Raw genomic sequence first — 18,198 nt, 5'->3', positions numbered from 1 at the left:
TCTATCATACATAGGCACATCAATCACACACGGATGGGATTGAAATCGAAAAAGGAATCCTCAGGCAAATGAACTGCTAACTAGCACATCCTCTGGAGGAGCAAAGTGTATCCCCATCAAGAATGATGCTCACCTCTGCCGACGTGAAAAGGATTAATCTTGGCAAACCAGACAGGCCTTTGTCCTTGATATCAGGGCAATGTCTGTATCTGGCTAAATTCATTGCACACATATTGGAGACTGAGCCACCTGCAAAGAGAAAATTTAAAGGTCACATTTATAGCACGAAGTCCTAACACCCCAAAGAAACAAACAGGCTGGGAAGCATTGAGCAGCTAGGGCTACCCCTGCCTAAACAAAACTCACTGTGAAAGGCACCCAAACACCCCAGATGTCTCATCTACGCTCTCCCAAATGTCTACAATTTCAGACCTTTCTTATCTCAGAAGAGGCAAATTTAGGCCTAGCCTTTTGACTTAGGACCTTTTTTTTTCCCCCCAACTAAAATGTTGAACTTTCCATTCTGAACTTGGGATGACATTCAAAGCTGTGATGTTTATGACACCCCGTCTGTTGCCTCTTTGGTGGAACTGAAATGGAAACACACGCTCATCCCCAGCCCTAGAAGAACACTGTAGAATAAACTTGGATGCTCGGGAAAATCTGACAAAACATTGCCTTAAAAACACAGAGGACTTAGCGGTACCTCTCGAAGCTCCCAGCAGCTGAGGAACTACCTTGTGTTAGATAAAAAAATCTTAAGTGTTCTCTATGTAAGCCCTAAATTGTAGACATCCCATTTGTTAAGTTTGCATTTGATGACTTAGCATTTATGCAAATCTCAATCACACTATTGAAAGGTTTCAACTCCATGGTCTACCAACGTTTTGGTCACATGTATGCCTGCAAGGAGAGATTCCTCAACTGAATAGATGTGTAGATGCTCCAAGTGGGAGGGTGATGGAGGTCACCAGTGGTACTCACCTGGGTTAAATATTCCATCCCCTTCTTTCCAGCCAACACATTCAATCATTTTCTTCAGAACCGCCTCTTCCACTAACAGAAACACTGGGGACACCTCATACGTATAACTAGACAGATATAAAAAACACTTCACTTCTATGACTAGAGTCAAAACATCCCTTTGGGGGGTCCCAAGAAATGCACAGAGTGAGTTCCATGAAACCCAATGGCTGCCAAGTAGAGGGAGTCTCTGTAGATCTATTCCTTGAGACTAGAGAAGACTCCATTGGCGATACTATTACTAGATAAGGTTAAATGTCCACAGTTGGTGGCCTTAGGAAAGCTACTTTAGGAACCTTCAATTCCATGGGGAATTGAAGGCAGGAAATCACCCATGGGTCAGCCATGAGAAGTAGCCATTCCTTTATTTGGTCATCTAGCTGTTAAGGCTCACTGAAGAGAAGCTATTGTCTTGGTAGCCATGTTTTTCCAGTTCATTACTGTCTCTACATGGAAGTTCTGTGTCCTAAGCATGGCTTCTTCTACTGCATTAGCTATACCTGCACAGGTAGGGAGAGCTCTATGAGTAGCTCGCATTGTGTGATGGTTTTACTGACAAGTTCTGTCCTGCTTTCTTCCTCCAGGCAAGGATACCATCATCAGAGAGCCTTGCTATTGTGGCCTTCTTAGGGTCACCTCAGCTGAAGGAACAACCGTACAACCATGCCCCCTCCCTATGGCATCCATAGTTGATGTCTGGTCTTTGTAGAGATTTCTCTGGGGTCAGTGGACAGTGTTACTAAGACTGTACCCATGTGACTTGCATCCCTGCCCCTCCCTGCATGTTCTCCCCATGCTCTCCCTCTCCAATCCCTTGTGTTGACACCATTTGCTTAATACACACCTGCCCTTTGAACTCTACCCAGTGCAGCGTCTCAGCTCCAGAGTAGTACCCCAAACTCCATCAGCTATATTAGTGTTTCTATTACTACAGTACATATAATGCTGGTTATGTGATATTTATATCTCTTCTCTCTCCAGATAACTAAGAGTCACTAAATATCTCCAACCTCCTTTACAATTAGGTGACTGTACATCAAAATGTACCCGAGTAAATGCGCACTCTAAATATGTAGGCTAGGCAGAGGCATTTAAGTTTCTAGTTGTAGAATTTTTTTTGATATAAGTATTTTAACATCTGGCGGGGATGGCTTTGGAACAAAAGCAAAAGACCAAACACCTACCATGTAATGTCTGCCTGCGTGCCAAGCCTTCTACAGGTCCTCTTAAGTATAAGACAGGCTAAAACTTCTACCATTTTATTCACACAGACAGTGTGAAAGACTGTATATGTTTATGGGGGCAGGGGTGAAATACATATAAAATAATCATTTAATTTGTTGTGAGCCTATTACTAAAAATTGGCTCAACTCTATTCTGGGAATGGACATGCAGATGGGGACAGGGGGTGGGGAGACACAAGATCGGGCACATTCTGAGTGGATGGTGCAGTGGGGCAGCACTTAAACATATCACAGACCTCGAAATGTACCAGATCAAGTAACTCAAGAAAGGAGTTCTGAAACCCTGAGAGCAGAGATCTAGAGAGTGGGATCTGGCCATCCTCTCTGACTATCTGCTACTGAGTCTACCAGCCCTGGAACATGGTACCTATGTCTGTCCCCATGGAGGCACTGTCATAGTCACGTGCTTACCCCTGACATCTTTGGTGCTAATTCACAAACCGTCAGTTATCACCTTCGGTTAGCATACTGTCCTGATCACATGGTCCCTTCTCCTATGGCTTCCTTCCATGCCTGTACTCTTGGCTTTCCCCTCCTCCCTCCACCACGGCTGATTATCTCTCTCCTAACCATTAGAAGTTCTGTGTCTTCAAGACTTGGTTCTGAAGACCTGAGTCCTGTTTTTTCCTCAGTCTCTGTCCTCATGACTGGTTTCCTACCCTGGCTAAAAGCCCTTAGATCCACATAGGCCCAGGGGTCCTTGGGTTAGTTCCAATAGGTAATCAGAGTCGAGAATCACTAGCTTGGGCATCCCATTCATGCCCACTAAAGCTATTTTTCTCCCAGGCTCTTTCCCATCTGCACCTTTTAAAATCCACATCAGAATCCCAGCCCTGGGATCTCTTGGTGTGGTTGACTATCTCATAGTCATTGCAAATCCTAAGGTCCCCAGTGGAAATGGAAATTTTGGTATTGCCTCATTCACTGCCCAGTTGGGAACTGGTATTCTCTTATGGCCACCCAATAGCTCAGCCACAGACCCAGTCACAAAGGGTGGAAACCCAGGCATTAGCCAAGAAACTTCTCTCTGACCCCCATTTCCAAGACCCAACACTTATCCGCTCCTTTACGTGTTATCTTCTAAGTGTGTGCACATGTGTGTAGGCATACCCCTGTGTGTGCACATGCTTGAGGAGTTTGGGGGGCAGGGTCTCACAGGGACCTGGGCTGGCGTATATGACTATGCCGGATGGTCACCAGGTGTCAGGGGCTCACCTCCCTCCACCTTCCCAATGCTGGGACTACAAATGTGTGCTACCACTCGGGTCCTCATGCTTGTCTATCAAGTGCTGTAACAATGGAACAATGCTTTCGTGCCTCATCTCCTAAACCCTGAGTTCAAACTGCTATCATCTCTTACTTGCCAAAGGAAATATCCTCTTAATTCTTCCCATCTAGTCATGTAGATATCTGTGTCTGTGTGTGTGTGTGTGTGTGTGTGTGTGTGTGTGTATGAGAGAGAGAGAGAGCATGTGTGTGTGTGTGTGTGTGTGTGTGTGTGTGTCTGTATGTACATATGTGGTATGCTGGGCACATGAAGATCAGACGACAACCATTCCTAATTGGCCTTCTCCTCTCACATTGTTTGAGATAGCCCAGCTTAACCCAGGCTGACCGGGCCACGAATTTCTGGAGATTGCCTTATTCCTGCGTCCCGTTTTCCTCAGATGTGTCAGATTATTGACACTTGTGTTACTGCTTATATGTAAGTTCAGGGATTCCGAACTCAGGTTGTCAAGCTTATGCACTAAGCCATCTCCCCATCCTCCAGCGAATACTTTTTAGACAGCAAATGTCACCAAACAGTGTTGACTTTCAAGGGCTTCTGATGTTCACGGAGTGGTTCATATGCTGTGCTTGCTTCCCAGGCTCAACATGTCAGCTTCTCTCAGTCTCCCTGGTCTTGTTTCCCACTCTAACCCCTGTCACTCTGTTGGACACACCCACGCTGACCTTTCAACAGAGTGGCTGCTGCCTCCCACCACAAGGCCTTTGTACATGTTTCCCAGTACATGTGTCTGTCTGTCTTTCTGTCTGTGTGTATGTCTATCTATGTCTATGAGTCTGTCTGCTGTGTATGTCTGTCTATATCCTTGTGCCTGTGTGTGTGTGTGTGTCTGTGTCTCTGTGTGTGCCTTTATCTGTGAGTCTGTGTGTATGTCTATCTGTGTCTGTGTGTCTATCTGCGTGTGTGTCTGTCTGTCTATGTCTCTGTCTCTCTGTCTCTGTCTCTGTCTCTGTCTTTCTCTCTCTCTCTGTGAGTGTGTGTGTGTGTGTGTGTGTGTGTGTGTGTGTGTGTGTAAATCAGAGGAAAGCCTTGGGCACGATTCTTGAGTAGCCAACCACTTGTTATTTGAGGCACCATGTCTCTGGCAGAGAGTTTTCAAGGAGGCTCATCTGGCTAGCCAGGGGGAGCACCAGGAACTTCCTATGTCTGCTTCCTAGCACTGGGGTTACAATGTGTCAGCCTTACACTTGGGTGCTGAGGGTTGTACTCTGGTCTTCACCCTTGGGAGACAAGCACTCTCCCAACTGACCCATCTCCTCAGCCCAAGACTTGTTTGTATTCAGACGCTACTATGGAGTATAGCCCTGGCTTTTCTTTCAGGAGTTAGTGGAGAGTCACTTGACCAGGTCTCTCTGTTTAGTGGCTAGGTATACCTGGCTTTCTCTCACATCTTCACCAGGCAAAAACACCTCCTCCAATGTGGTTTGGAGTCCTAGGACTCTGACATTTCTAGAGGTTAGACTTTGCAAAACAAACCATCACAGTGAAATTCTCACGAGTTAACAGCCGTCTCTAACCTCCAATCACACAGTACTTACATGCTTGGGTTCAGTGCCTCTGCTATAATCCGGGCAGCCAAGGAGTGATAGTCAAGGCCCGCATACAGCTGGTTGAAAAATCTCGGGTGGTCTGTGATGGGAAAACAAAGTATTCACTTTCCCAGCAATGGAGCACCAGTGGGTCTTTCACACATAGGTCAGCCCGGTGTGATTCCACTTAAAGGACTCTCAGAATCAGCATAGACATCTAGAGAATAGAGGTAAGGATTTGGTACATCAAGGGAGGGCTTCACAACTTGGCAGGGGCACAAAGAACCTCTGAGTTCTAAAACTGGTCTGAGCCTACTCTGGGCCACGAGCTGAGAGTCCTATTTGTGTACCTTATTATATGTAATCACATTTTAAGTTAAAAGTACTCAGCACGTAGACAAGGAAAACTGTCAAAGTTACTTTTCTGTGTGTGAATTTGTTTATATATTCATGCGTGTGTATGTGTGTGTGTGTGTGTGTGTTTGTGTGCATGCATGCACACAGGCGTGTGTGTGTGCTCCTACAGGCCAGAGGTTGGTGGCAGGTGTCTCTCTCAGTTTCTCTCCACCTTAGTTTAAGAGAGAGTCTCTCACTCCACCCCGAGCTTGCCCACTCACACAGGTTGGTGAGTGAGGCCGTGTGATGTTCCCGTCTGTCACATGGACCCAGGAAGACAGAACTCGGGTCCTCGTGATTGTGTGGCCAGCAAGTGATCAGAGAATCCATATCCCACTGTGACGCCCATCCACCCACATAACTGCTTCGGCATAACTCTCTCTCCAGGTCAACGTTTCTCAGTAAAACTAAAGAAATTGGGAGCTTCGCTTTAACGTCTGGTCTCTCCTGCCATCCACATCCACTTGAGCCCCTGAGACAAGGACCCTAGCACCATTCCCCAAGTGTCACAGATTTCAAGTGGCAGTCGGGGAGTGGCCTTTCTGTTCCTCCTGCCGTGCAGCCTGACTGGCATGAAGCAGATGGGCAAGCAGCTATGAGTCATCACTTCCGGATTCAACCTACTTCCAACTCCATCTCCTTTAAAACCTGGAGAAAGGACCTCCTGCTCCCTCCCCCTCTCTCCCTCCCCAACTCACCCCCTCTCCCCCATGCTCTCCTTACTTAAAAGGTCTCATAAAAGCCCCCAGCTTTCCAAGTGGGAAGATTCACACCAAACACCAGGCTAACCCGGCTTGACATTCTCAGGCGTAAGAAACACTGCGTGACTAAAACACACAAAGGCAGGAGTCTTTCTAATTTGGGATGTGTGGGAAATGGGTTTGGTTAAGGAATTTAATGTGGGTTTTATTTATTTTTTTTAATCCCCCTCTCTCTTTCAACCCTGGGTTCAATAGAGAAAACCCAAATCGAAGCAAACGCTTTTCAATTAAAGCGTGGAAAACTCCCTCTGATCTGGCAAAGGCAACCAGACATCCCTACAAGTAATTTTAATAGGCTTTTTTAAAGTTCTGTGTTAATTTATGGTTGATTTCCATGGTAACATTATGGAAAATACTCAGTAAACTGAAAACAATCCACTGCACTAAATGTCACTCCCAACTTCCGACAGGCGCTGTACTAATGAAGAAGGCGTCTCTGCTCAGGAAATCCTAACCGGGTTTTAGATATATGCACCAGGCTTTCCCAAGGGAATTTAATCCAATTATTTTTAGTCAGGATTTTATGGCGTTCTTTCCACTAAATTTAGTCCAGTGTCAGAATTCACAGAGCATAATGCCTGTGTAGATTAAGACACTGGGTTCCCTTCTCAGTACGGCAAAGTGTGCACATTTTAGAAAACCAGCCCCGCCTCCCCTTTTGAAACACATTCCTTGGGCACTTGTCCTATGGTAGCAATCAAGCTAGTGACGCCGTGTCACGGTTCACTGAAAGCCACAATAGCCATGGCATTCAGGTGAAAGTCATAACAAAACCTAACGTTTGGGTATTTTCTATGAGTCTCGAAGATCCAGGCTGTCCTTGAACTTACCACGTGGCCAAGGATGACCTTGAACTCTGGAACTTCTTGCCTCCATCTCCTGAGTGCCTGACTCATGCAGCGATAGGAAGAGAACCCAAGGCTTTCTGCATATTGGGCAACCATTCTACCAGCTGAGCTCTATCACAGGCTTCTTATTTCTCTTATAGCTACCTGAAGATTCTAATTTTCTTTACTTTGATTCTGACAGATTTGATCAAATGAGTTGGTAATTGGAAATTGCCAAAAATAAATCTACTTTTAAATTTTTCCTTCCTTCCCTTCTTCTTCCTCATCTTCCTCCTCTTCTTCCTCTTTTTCCTCCTCCTCCTCTTCTTCCTCCTCCTCCTCCTCCTCCTCCTCCTCCTCCTTCTTTTTTTACTTCTCCTCCTTCCCACCTCCTCATCCTTTTGGCATACTCTGGGCCATAGACAAATTTTTAAGTCCCATAACATAATCACATAATGAAAATAACATGAGAGTTTAATAACTAATACATAGGAACTATAGTGGAAATCTTGGCTACAAATGGAGGATGGGGATTGAGAAGGTGGTGACAGAGTTCCCAGGACTTGCACCCACATTAACTGACTCCCTCACAATTGTTCTGGCCTTGGAAACAAATCTGCATTAGGAATGAAAGGGACCCATGTAGAAATCTGCATCAGAGCCATGGTTTGTTTGACCCATGCGTCTTGTTCTTTAGGCACCAGAACCCTCATTTTTACCAAGAGGTGAAAGGCAGGCTAGGTCAGGGATGTGACAAGGCCTTACTGGTTTTGACACTGTAGCGGATGACATCTTGGCAGAGTTTCAGCAGCTTGTCCTGTGACTCTCCCGTGTCCCTCATCTCCAGGTCAAGGAGCTGCCTCAGCTGCTCAGGGGGCTGCCACTCACACACCTGGAGATTGAGTGATAACTCACGGTTAACCAAGTTCCCAGCGGAGCCCGGGATGAGGGTCTTGGGGGAGCCAGAACTATGTCTCCAGGTAACTAAGTCTGAAACAGCAGAGGACACATGAATGGAAACCTCTCAGGGCTGCAGCCCAGCTCCAAAGTAGCAGTGGGAGCAGAGTGGATCCAACGGAGACCAGAGGGGTTCGTTCAGACGTCCCAGGAGAAGCAGCACGAGACTGGTGACAGATGTCAGAATGAGGGAGGCAGGCTGAGACTGGGGATGACTCACAGAATGACACGGGGGCTGGAAGATCAGGCAGCCTGCAGCGTCTAAGATATCACAGAAGTGTGCTTCATGTCCACAGCATGAATCAGGAGAAAGAGACAGGCAGGGCTCTCGCTCTCCTCCATCCCCACACAGTCTGTCAGTCCAGCTGCCAGAGCAGGCCTCTCTCGCTCAAACCATCACCATGTATTTCTGCTCACACCCCTTCACCTACTTCTCCTCTTCATCAAGATCGAAAGAAGAAAGTACGGAGACATGGGCTCATACTGTGTGCGCTGCTTCTCTGACTGCCGTTCATCTCTGGCACTCCTACCTCCTGGCTAGCTAGCCTCCCTCTTCCTCAGACATACCAAGTTCGTGCACACTGCTGGGGTCTCCGCACGCTGCGTCCTCTGCTGGAATCTGTCTCTCTCACCCACTCGTTTTACAGTGATCTCCTCCTTTTGTATCTTTTCTCTGAAATGTTTCAACTATTATTCACCCACAATTTTGTCTGTTAACCTTCCCAGCTGCCCAGGACCCAGGCATGACAACCCTCTCCTCCCTCTTCCACTAGAGAAGTATTTTCTTCCCGTAGAAGGTATCACCAAGCTAGTCACTCATCCATTATATCCTACACAATTACCACCATGGTGCTGAGACAGGGGCTTGCCGATCCATGGAGACTGTTCATTGTGGTTTCAGAGCTCCTCGGTAAAGAAGGACCAGAGTCAGGTTTAATGGTGGTGAAGGGGTTACAGAAGATTGTGTCTGGGAGAAGGCAGGCAGGGAGCATGAGGCTTAAGTACATTCACTCTAAGACACTCAGTGGAGATGTGTGGAGCGAGCAAATGAGTAAGTGGAGAGGAGTAGATCAAGGTGTGTTTTATCAAACTCTTGGGAAGGATCAGGAACAGAACTCTAGGCTTCTTGGATCCCCAGAGAACATCGACACTTTTGGCAAGTACGGCACTTATGGAATAGTGTGGCAGGGATAACCTCTGATAGGAAAGAGGATGACAATGAGGGAAGAAGGAAGACCTTCTAGCATGGTTTAATGGGGCCCAAGCCAAGAATAAAGACCACCCAAAGAAGACTATGCTATCAAACGATGCTGCGAAGCCAAGTGAAGGACCAATAAGCCCTCATGGAATTCATCACCACGGAGGTGTTCTTGGCACCGGCAATGTGACTAGAGAGGTGGGGGTGGAGGTGAGACTGGGGTGGAGTGGAGAAGTAGGAGGTGAAGAAAGAGAGGGAGGGACTGCAGACATCTTTAAAAAGCTTGGTGGTGGAGAGGAGGGGAGGGGAGACTGAGGCGAGAGACCAGGGAGTAGAGAAACCGGGGAGGTGGGAAGTGAAGGAAGCTGAGGAGCTTTCAAGCTGTGTGAGAGGCGTGGAATCCAACTCTCAGGCTGCCTGCCTGGCAGGCAGAGGGGGGTCGAACGTGCCGGAGACTACCCACAGGAATGGCCTGGGCACATACAGCTACTCACATGAGTCTCAAGTAAACGCCGAGGAGGGAAAACTGTGTCAGAGGCTGCGTAAGACAGGCGATGATTTACTGTGCCCCAGAGCTTTAGAGTCAGAAAGAACAGAGGACAGCAGGAGCTTGAGAGGCTGGAACGAGCAGGCTAGAGAGAACACAGGGGAATGTGGGGGGCGTGGGATTGATCTGGATCTCTCTCCGTGTGTGTGTGTGTGTGTGTGTGTGTGTGTGTGTGCGTGTTTGGGATTCTTTGGCTGGACCACTGAGTCCCTTAAGCTTGGGGTGCTATATTCCCCTCTCATTTCATCTCCCATGGTCTCCTACGTCACCTCGCTTTCTCAAGCTCTTCTCCAAGAGGAACCTCTTGCCCTGAGAACGTCTTGCCCTTCTGCAGTGTTTGCAGCTTTCCTCACTGTCCTGAACAATGACAGCACCTGTGCAACTTCTCTCAGCCTTCCTAAAACCCGCGTTCCCTTTACACTCTACTTCAGGGTGCAGCTCCTCTGTGAGCCTTCAAAAGGTCTGCCCCAAACTCACTGCCCTCTCACTGGGACCCCCTATTTCTCTTTACAAATGAAAATGCACTGTTCCGGTTGGATTATAAATTCATTTGGAAACTGAACCTTTATCTTATGTTATTTTATTTCCTTGAGGGCTCAATTTAATGCCTTTCAAGTAGCCAGCATTAGGTTAATATTTAATTACTGAAAAAAAACAGAGCCTAGCATATATGTATATCCAGACATGATGGCTCACACAATAATTCCAGCACTCAAGAGGCTAAAGGAAGGGAGACCAACTTAAGGCCAGGCTGGGCTACACAGAGCTTATGTCAAAAACCAAGTCAAATCAGCATTTCAGTAATGATTGAGGTGGGGCTCCTGAGACGCCACCCCTAGCAGAGGAAATATTGGCAACCGATGGATGATGAAGGAGATTTGGCCTCTCTAGGGATGTGAGTCCTAACAGATTCCCTGTGCTACTGCGGATGGCCAATCCTACACATGGAAGCATGGGAGTAGCATACATTGGAGTAACAAGGTTCATAAAAGAAATGAAGAAGGGGAAGAGGAGGGGGAGGAGGAGGAGCAGGAGAAGGAGGAGAAGGAGCAGGAGGAGCTGTAGCAGCAGGAGGAAGACGAGAAGCTGAGAAGAGGCATGGGGGCCATTCCGGCAGGAGCTGGAGGGAAGGGTGAGGGTGTTGAGATCAGAATACAAAGGGTCTGAAGAGCTGGCTCCATGCCTAGGAGCATCCATCGCTCTTCCAGAGACTTGGGTTTTATTTCTAGCATCCACATGGCTGTTCACAGCAGCCTATAACTCAGCGCCAGGGACTCTGACACCCCCTTCTGGCCTCTGAAGGTACTGCATACACATGGTACACATTTATACATGTAAGGCACACACTTAAACACATGCCTACACAGTAAAAATATAGTAACTGCATATTTTTAGAGAACATCATATACGTGTTTGAAACACACAAGGAATAACTATATCTTTTAAGGTGTAATAAATAATAAAAACAAAAGTTGCTGGCAGGGAAGTATGCTGCTAACCAATCAAGAGTCAAAGTATTTCAGAGACGTGCAGAGAAGTTTGTTATAAATTATAAATATGAGAATAAAAGCCGCCACAATCAGTTTTGTCCTGAGCATGACTATTCTGTCCACTTTCAGAGAACGTGACAATCTAGTCTATTAGTTTTCTAATTAGTGACCCGCATCTCAGAATAAATGCCATCATCTTCGAACTCAGTTATAAATGGCATTTATTTGCTACTAATATAATTGGGGGGAGGGTCTCTCCTATGTGTCCATTGCTGGTAATGCAATTTCAACAGGAGGAGTGATTGGGATGATAAGAGGCAATGCGGCCCTTGTTTCTGGTGTCTATGGAGAAATTAGGCAGACAGATGTTGAAGGCACAGCACCCACAGCTAAATGGACGAGCATGTGATGTGGTTGAGACACAGGGACCCCAACTTTCTCCTTTCTGAAACAGGAACAATAACATGTCTGCTGTTTATGGGCTCATGTGATTATTGGGTATGCATGCATGTGCGTGCATGTGTGTGTGTGTGCGTGTGTGTGTGCATGTGTGTATGCGTGTGTGTGTCTTGTGAGAACATATGTGTGTATGACTGAACATTCATTTGTTTGCCTGTACCAGTAAAGGAGAAGACAATAGAGAACCTCTCCACTTTTTAAATCATTGTTTTTCGAGATGGTTTCTCAGTGAGTTCCAGAGATTTAACTGTTTAGCCTCCACTGGCTGATATTTTAAGATCATGCACTCCACCCAGCTTTTATACGTGGATCAAATTTAGGTCCTGATGCTTACATGGGAAGCACTTTGTGAAATGAGTTATGAGTTATATGTTATGAAATGTGATATGAGTTATATCCCATCATGAAGGGATCAAATATACAGTGCATATGGCCTGGGCCTGAGGGTGGTACTTAGCATACAGTATTTACTCCCTAGAGTAAATGGCCTATCCCTGAGGGTGGTACTTAGCATACAGTACTTACTCTCTAGAGTAGATGATGGTCTGGGCCTGAGGGTAGTACTTAGCATATAGTACTTACTCTTTAGAGTAGAGGCCTGGGCCTGAGGGTAGTACTTAGCATAAAGTACCTACCCTAGAGTAGACGGCCTGGCCTTGAGGCTGGTACTTAGTACATGGTACTTACTCTGTAGAGTAGATGACACTGGTGGCAAGTCTTTATTGAGACTGAATCTGAGCCTGTATTTAAATCCTAGACCCAGTAATGCTACCACACAGCAGTCATATGCAACAAGCAGTGGTTTCTAGTGTGAGCTCAGGAAAGCTTCCGAGAGGCTGTGAGGTAAAAATCCTTGTTGGTTTTCACTGCCTCTACGCCCTGCTTGATTTCCACCAGTGAAACAAGAAGCCAGATGCGTGCTCTGCAGGGAAGAGTCAATAGAACCCTGACTACCAAATGGGGTAGGAACTTCTTCTTGTAATTCCTGGCCTCCAAGCTCTGAGGGGATGGCCTGTCAGACCCTCCGGTGTCCCCTGCACTGTTTGACCCCCTTGTCAGACCCTTCTGGGTCCCCTGCAGTGTCTGACCCCCGCTGAGCCCTGTTGATACAAGTAGAAGCCTTTTGTTTATAACACAAGAATACCTGGCCCGACACACGGGCGACACCTGGGCGTTGGTCCATTCGTTCTGGTCTTTAGTACACAGTCTGTGTTCCTGGGACTTAGGTTGGTCTTCCCGGACTTCTCCCCAGTAAATTTGGGGCACCTTTTCAGTCTTTTGTTACTGAAGCCTTAAGCCGAGTTTTCCCACTGTGCTTCCTAGAATTTTCTACCCGGTCAACTTGGGGTTTGTATTGAGTGATTAAAGCTACAGAATTGGCATTCTCTCTTAACATGAGGGACCTGCATATGTGTGGTTTTTAATCCTGCAGGCTTACACCCAGGTCTAAGTGCCGTGTCGGTGCAGGCATCAACAAGTAAGACATGACAGGGAAGATCCAGGCTTTCAGGAAAGATGATATGAGGTGGAAGCCAGGGAGGGAAATGGCCATATCTGTGGCATTTGACGTGTCCCTGAGACAAAGCTCAAGAGGAAAAAGTTTGGACAGCCTCCTTTTCAGTCAATCATACAGATATGGGAAACATATCTGGGATTTAAAAAACTTCTCTGTCTCTCTGTCTCTCTCTCTGTCTGTCTGTCTGTCTATCTGTTTCTCTCTCTCTCTCTCTGTGTGTGTGTGTGTGTGAGTGTGGACATGTGCATGCCATATCTTGAGGTCAAAGGAGAACTTCAAATATCTGTCTTCCTGTTCCTCCTTGTTTGAGATGGGGGTCTCTTCTTGTTCACCTCAGCCATAGAGAGCCTGTAGCTTCCATGTGTCTTGTCTCTACCTCCTACCTCATGTAGAAACACTGGAACTCTAGATTTTTGCCACAGTGTCCAGCTTCACGTGGGTTCTCTGGGGATTTGAACTCTGGTCCTCACACTTGCACAACAAGCACCTTCCCCACTGAGCCATTTCCCCGGCCCCACTCCTAGGATTCTCTATGTGTTATCATTTTACCTTTTCATTGACGTCCGTAGCTTTCAAAACCACCTCTTCCATTATTAGCCTACAGGCTTCTTCAACAAATTTTTCTCCAGCTTTCACATCTGTTTGTGGTCCATTAAGTACAACCCCATCCACGAAGACAGGGATCTTCTTACCAGGGGTCATCTCCTTCTGGTCAGTGTCTCCTAGGAGGGTACAGAGAGAGTGGGTTTGAGCTCTCAAACCATGAAACATAGACAAAGAAAACAAACAAAAACTCCTCCACAAATGGCATAATTTCACTTACATATTTATTTCAAGCTCTCCCATATGCCTACATTGTATGTCAAGCAGACTTCCCCTCAGTCCCCTGTCCTCCCTTCCTTGCCCCTGTCCGCTCCTGTCAGTCTCTTCACAGATGAAGGTACCCTGTGCAGTACGAATGCTCACAGTTGTCCACATAAGAAGTCCCACAAAGCTTATGACTCATGGGAAAGGTGAAGACATCTTATGGTGCAGACTTCCTCCTGGTGGGCAGTGAGAGTACATGGAGGAGAGAGCCAGTCCTTCAGTACTTTGTCAAGTCTGACCCCCAAACGTTGCCAGTGTGTACAGTGCTGTGCTCAATGGCAAAGTTCAAGTACAATGCCTTCTGTAGCAGAGAGATATTTTACCACCTCTCAAGGACAGTAAGACTCTTAGTGACGTTGTCACTAGGGCACAAGTAATTGGCACAAGATCCTTCCCTTGGACATACCCCTGGCTCCCACAGCAGAAAAGAAATGGAGGGAGAGAGTTGGCCATTTGGAGAAGGAGAAGAGGAAACAGTACTTCAAACTCAGCTGTAGATAATTCTGTGCATAAGCATAATCTTAAGTTCCATTTGCTTGCTTGCTTGTTTTGAAGGTAACTTTGGATCCCCGTTTCCAACTTCCTGTACTAAGACTGGAGAGTATGGCCACCATGCCTAGTTGGTGCTGGTTAGAGTTAGAACCTGGGATCTGTGTATGCTAAGACAACCACTCCTCTGACTGAGCTACACACCCAGCCCTCATCCCTTAACATATAAAACATACATTTGCTTAAACTTCCCAAACCTGCTATAATAAACAGAGAAATCTTGTAACAGGGGCACGGGCCCCAAGCCTTGTGCAAATTCAGCATCCTTTGGCCCTAGGAAGCAACGCTGTGCAGGGATAAAGAAAAAGGCACCCAGCTGCATACACATTGTTTTCCCAAGAAAGCAAGGGTGTACTTTGAAACTGAATACCAAATAGAGTTCTATAAAACCCCATCTCATATTTGATGTCTCTGAATCACAGAAGAAGCCCAAAGGGTCATCCTGGCATCTTTGAGGAAGTAAACACTGAAATCTTCAAAGGCAGAGAACTAGTGACCACCTTCATCAAGGACAGCCTTCGTCCGCATGTTTCTCTAAATGGAAGTGCCCTCATCCTTCAAGGGAAGGTGGGTCGTGGCCTGTTTTCCCAGGAGCTAAATTTCAAAGTATTCACGGAAGAAAGTTCCTTTACTTTCCAAAAGAGGCTTGTTCGCCATCAGGGAGTGCCACAGGACCAGAGAATGTCCTGTGGCCCACCTGACTCACCACCCAAAACATTATCAAACATCTATGCAAAAGGACTCATGCAAGCCATGCATGGTGGCTCGTGCACTTGGGAAAGGGAAGCAGGGGGTTTCCCGGAATGGGAAGCCAGCCTGAGCTACTTCATGAGTTCCCAACCAGCCAGAGCTACAGAATGGGACTATTGAGGGGAAGGAGGGAGGGAGGGAGGGAGGGAGGGAGGGAGAGAGGGAGGGAGGGAGGAAAGTCTCTTAGTCAGATTACTATTGCTGTGATCAGGCATCATGACCAAAGCAGCTTGGGGAAGAAAGGGTTTATTTCACTCACAGTTCAACACAACAAACAGTTCAACACTGAGAGCAATTAGGGCAGGAACTCAAACTGGGCAGGAACCTGGAGGCAGGAGCCGATTCAGAGGCCATGGAGGGGTGCTGCTTGCTGACTTGCTCCCCATGGCTTGCTCAGCCTGCTTTCCTATAGAGCCCAGGATCACTGGCCCAGTGATGGCTCCACCCACAAAGGGCTGGGCCCTCCCCAATCAATCACTAATTAAGAATATTCCTTATAGGTTTGCCTACAGCCTGATCTCATGGAGGCGTGTTCTCAGTTGAGGTTCCCTCCTCTCTAATGACTCTAGCCTGTGTCAAATTGACATAAACCCAACCAGCACAGAAGGAAAAAAAAAAGGCTAAAGGAAAGAGAGAGAGAGAGAGAGAGAGAGAGAGAGAGAGAGCGCTTTAGAAACACAAGCCCAAACCCGTTGCATGAGCCATGGCCTCTATCGTTCAACTGTATTTCCCCCTCAAATCACTCTTAGCTTAAAGAAACATCTATTTTTATTTTATATAAATGGGTATTTCGCTTGGATTTATGCCTATGAATGCAGTGCCCAAGGAAGCCAGATAATTGTGAGCCGCCCTGTGGTGCTAAGAACTGAACCCAATCCACTGCAGGAACAACAATTGAAGCACTGAGCCGTCTCTCCAGCCCTCCAACCAGCCTTCTTAGGAAATTTCTAAGAAGAAATAACACAAACACATCATCCTTCATATTCATCTTATATCTGGAGTCTTGGTTTAGATGACTTCTTATTTATCAGAAGCGTCGCACTGCTCCCTCGAGCTGCTTCCTACCCACGGTCCCAGGAAAGATATCCATAAAGTGCCCAGTGAAAAGGTTTCCTCTAGTGCATCATCAGTGTTTTCAGCCTCTCACAAGTACAGGTCAAGCCCAGCCTGAAGGCAGGACCTGAGCAGGCTCAGCCCCTACAGCTGGACATGTGACTGGTGGTTCAGTCAACCTGGAAACCCATATCTCGGGAGACTGGCTACTTACCCAAAATAGACTTCCACAGAAATCACTCTGGGCACCCAACCCAGATATCCAAAGCGTATTTACCAGAAGCTCAGGTTTGATCATATTCTTTTTCCCGAGACACAATCCTCTCTCCCTTTTATAATCCCTGGGCTCAGTTAGCTGTGGAAATTTACAGAAACAATTTCTAAAAGGCAATTTCAGCCCTGGGCCTCTCCGAGTAGCTCACATTCTAAATCCGCCTAAATACGCCCGTGGCCTGTTTTCAAAACTAAAATGTATGTGGTTTTGAATATTTTCTATGCTTTCTGGATGTGATGCTCAAACAATACCTCTGTTTGTTTGTTTGTTTGTTTGTTTATTGTACCTTCAACAATTTTCTCCCAAAAGTCTAATGTCCTGGTAAAAGTCTGAGGCCAAATAAAACTCTTTGTGCCATTATTCACAAAGGTGACAGATGAATTTGTCTTGGGCAGACACCTGGCATTTGGGAGAGGTGGGGTCTGCAGTTCCTGGCCCCACCTTGATTCCCCATGGGAATGGAATGTGTGTTGGGGGCTGCCAGATGCCCTCCATTTAATCTCCATTGGAAAGGCTGTGGTGAATTTGGGTGAGGGCAAACAGAAGGAGCCCCAGTGGGGAAATGTTTTACACGGAACTGCCTTTCAAGGGAAGGAACTTTCCTCTCAGGGGGAGAAGAAAGTTTTCTAGGTTTTAAAAATAAAGGAGGAAAGAGGGCAATTATTCCAGGAACTGTAGCCGTGTCAGGAGGCAGTGCTATTATTAAACGCACCGAGAAAGGGAGCTTTCCTTTTTTTCAACCTCATTAGTGGGATTTCTGGCTTTTATTGCACGGGGATCAAGAGTAGTTCTTTAGCTCTCCTAGGTCCTCTCCCTCTCCCTCTCTCATAAAACAAGCCAAACACCCGTTCACAAGCAGAGTAACAGTGGAGCTTGAATCAGCTCTGCAGCCCTCACGCACGTTACAGAAATCCCTGTCCCTCGCAGGAAGGATTAGGAACCTTCTCCAGAGCAGGGTGGAGAGCAGGGCTGCTCTGGGGCTGCGACTTATTCTGCTGACGGTTAAGGCTCCGTGCTTCTCCTACCCTCTAGGACTGAGAGACCCTTGGCATCTCTGACGGACGAAGCCGTGTCTGCTGCAGATGCTCGCCCAGCGTTTTCTTCCTCGTCCTCATGATGAATCAGATTAACAAAGAACTTCAAGTTAGAGGGGCCCTTCATGAAGAGCATGCTCAGCACCCCAGTTTTTCTACCTGAGTGACTTAGATCACTACAGTTGTCCCCCAACCTAGCCCAGACCCGTGGCTGCTCTCCACACAGCAATCCCCCCACATCCCTGTGGAGAAACGGGCGGCATCGCATACTAAGAGGTTCATGACTCCTCCTTGGATCAAAGCCAGTCTCTGTTTCCCTGTCCCATGATAGCCCCATCCCTGCTACCTCATTGACTTTTTAGACTTTGTGTCTCACTCTTGTGTTCCAAGCTCTCCAGGCTCTGCCATCAAACGCATCACTGTCCTTCAAGTCTCC

The 18,198-nt window shown here is 46.9% G+C and overlaps 1 protein-coding gene across 1 annotated transcript in view; it reads right to left on the bottom strand.

Moving 5' to 3' along the window:
- The window catches only part of Gadl1 (glutamate decarboxylase like 1), a 141,396-nt gene extending 127,444 nt beyond the window's left edge, over positions 1-13,952 (bottom strand). Inside the window, exons 1-5 of the mRNA XM_032910039.1 lie at positions 13,785-13,952; positions 7,834-7,960; positions 5,094-5,184; positions 985-1,091; positions 134-249 (exon numbers count right to left, since the gene is read on the bottom strand). Coding sequence (XP_032765930.1) covers positions 134-249; positions 985-1,091; positions 5,094-5,184; positions 7,834-7,960; positions 13,785-13,937 — 594 coding nt within the window. The 5' untranslated portion in view covers positions 13,938-13,952. The remainder of the gene's footprint in view (positions 1-133; positions 250-984; positions 1,092-5,093; positions 5,185-7,833; positions 7,961-13,784) is intronic.
- Between the last annotated feature and the right edge of the window lie 4,246 nt (positions 13,953-18,198).

Source organism: Rattus rattus, chromosome 8 (assembly GCF_011064425.1).
Source record: "Rattus rattus isolate New Zealand chromosome 8, Rrattus_CSIRO_v1, whole genome shotgun sequence".
In the NCBI taxonomy this organism is placed as follows: domain Eukaryota; kingdom Metazoa; phylum Chordata; class Mammalia; order Rodentia; family Muridae; genus Rattus; species Rattus rattus.
This window is presented reverse-complemented; position numbering and strand designations above follow the sequence as displayed.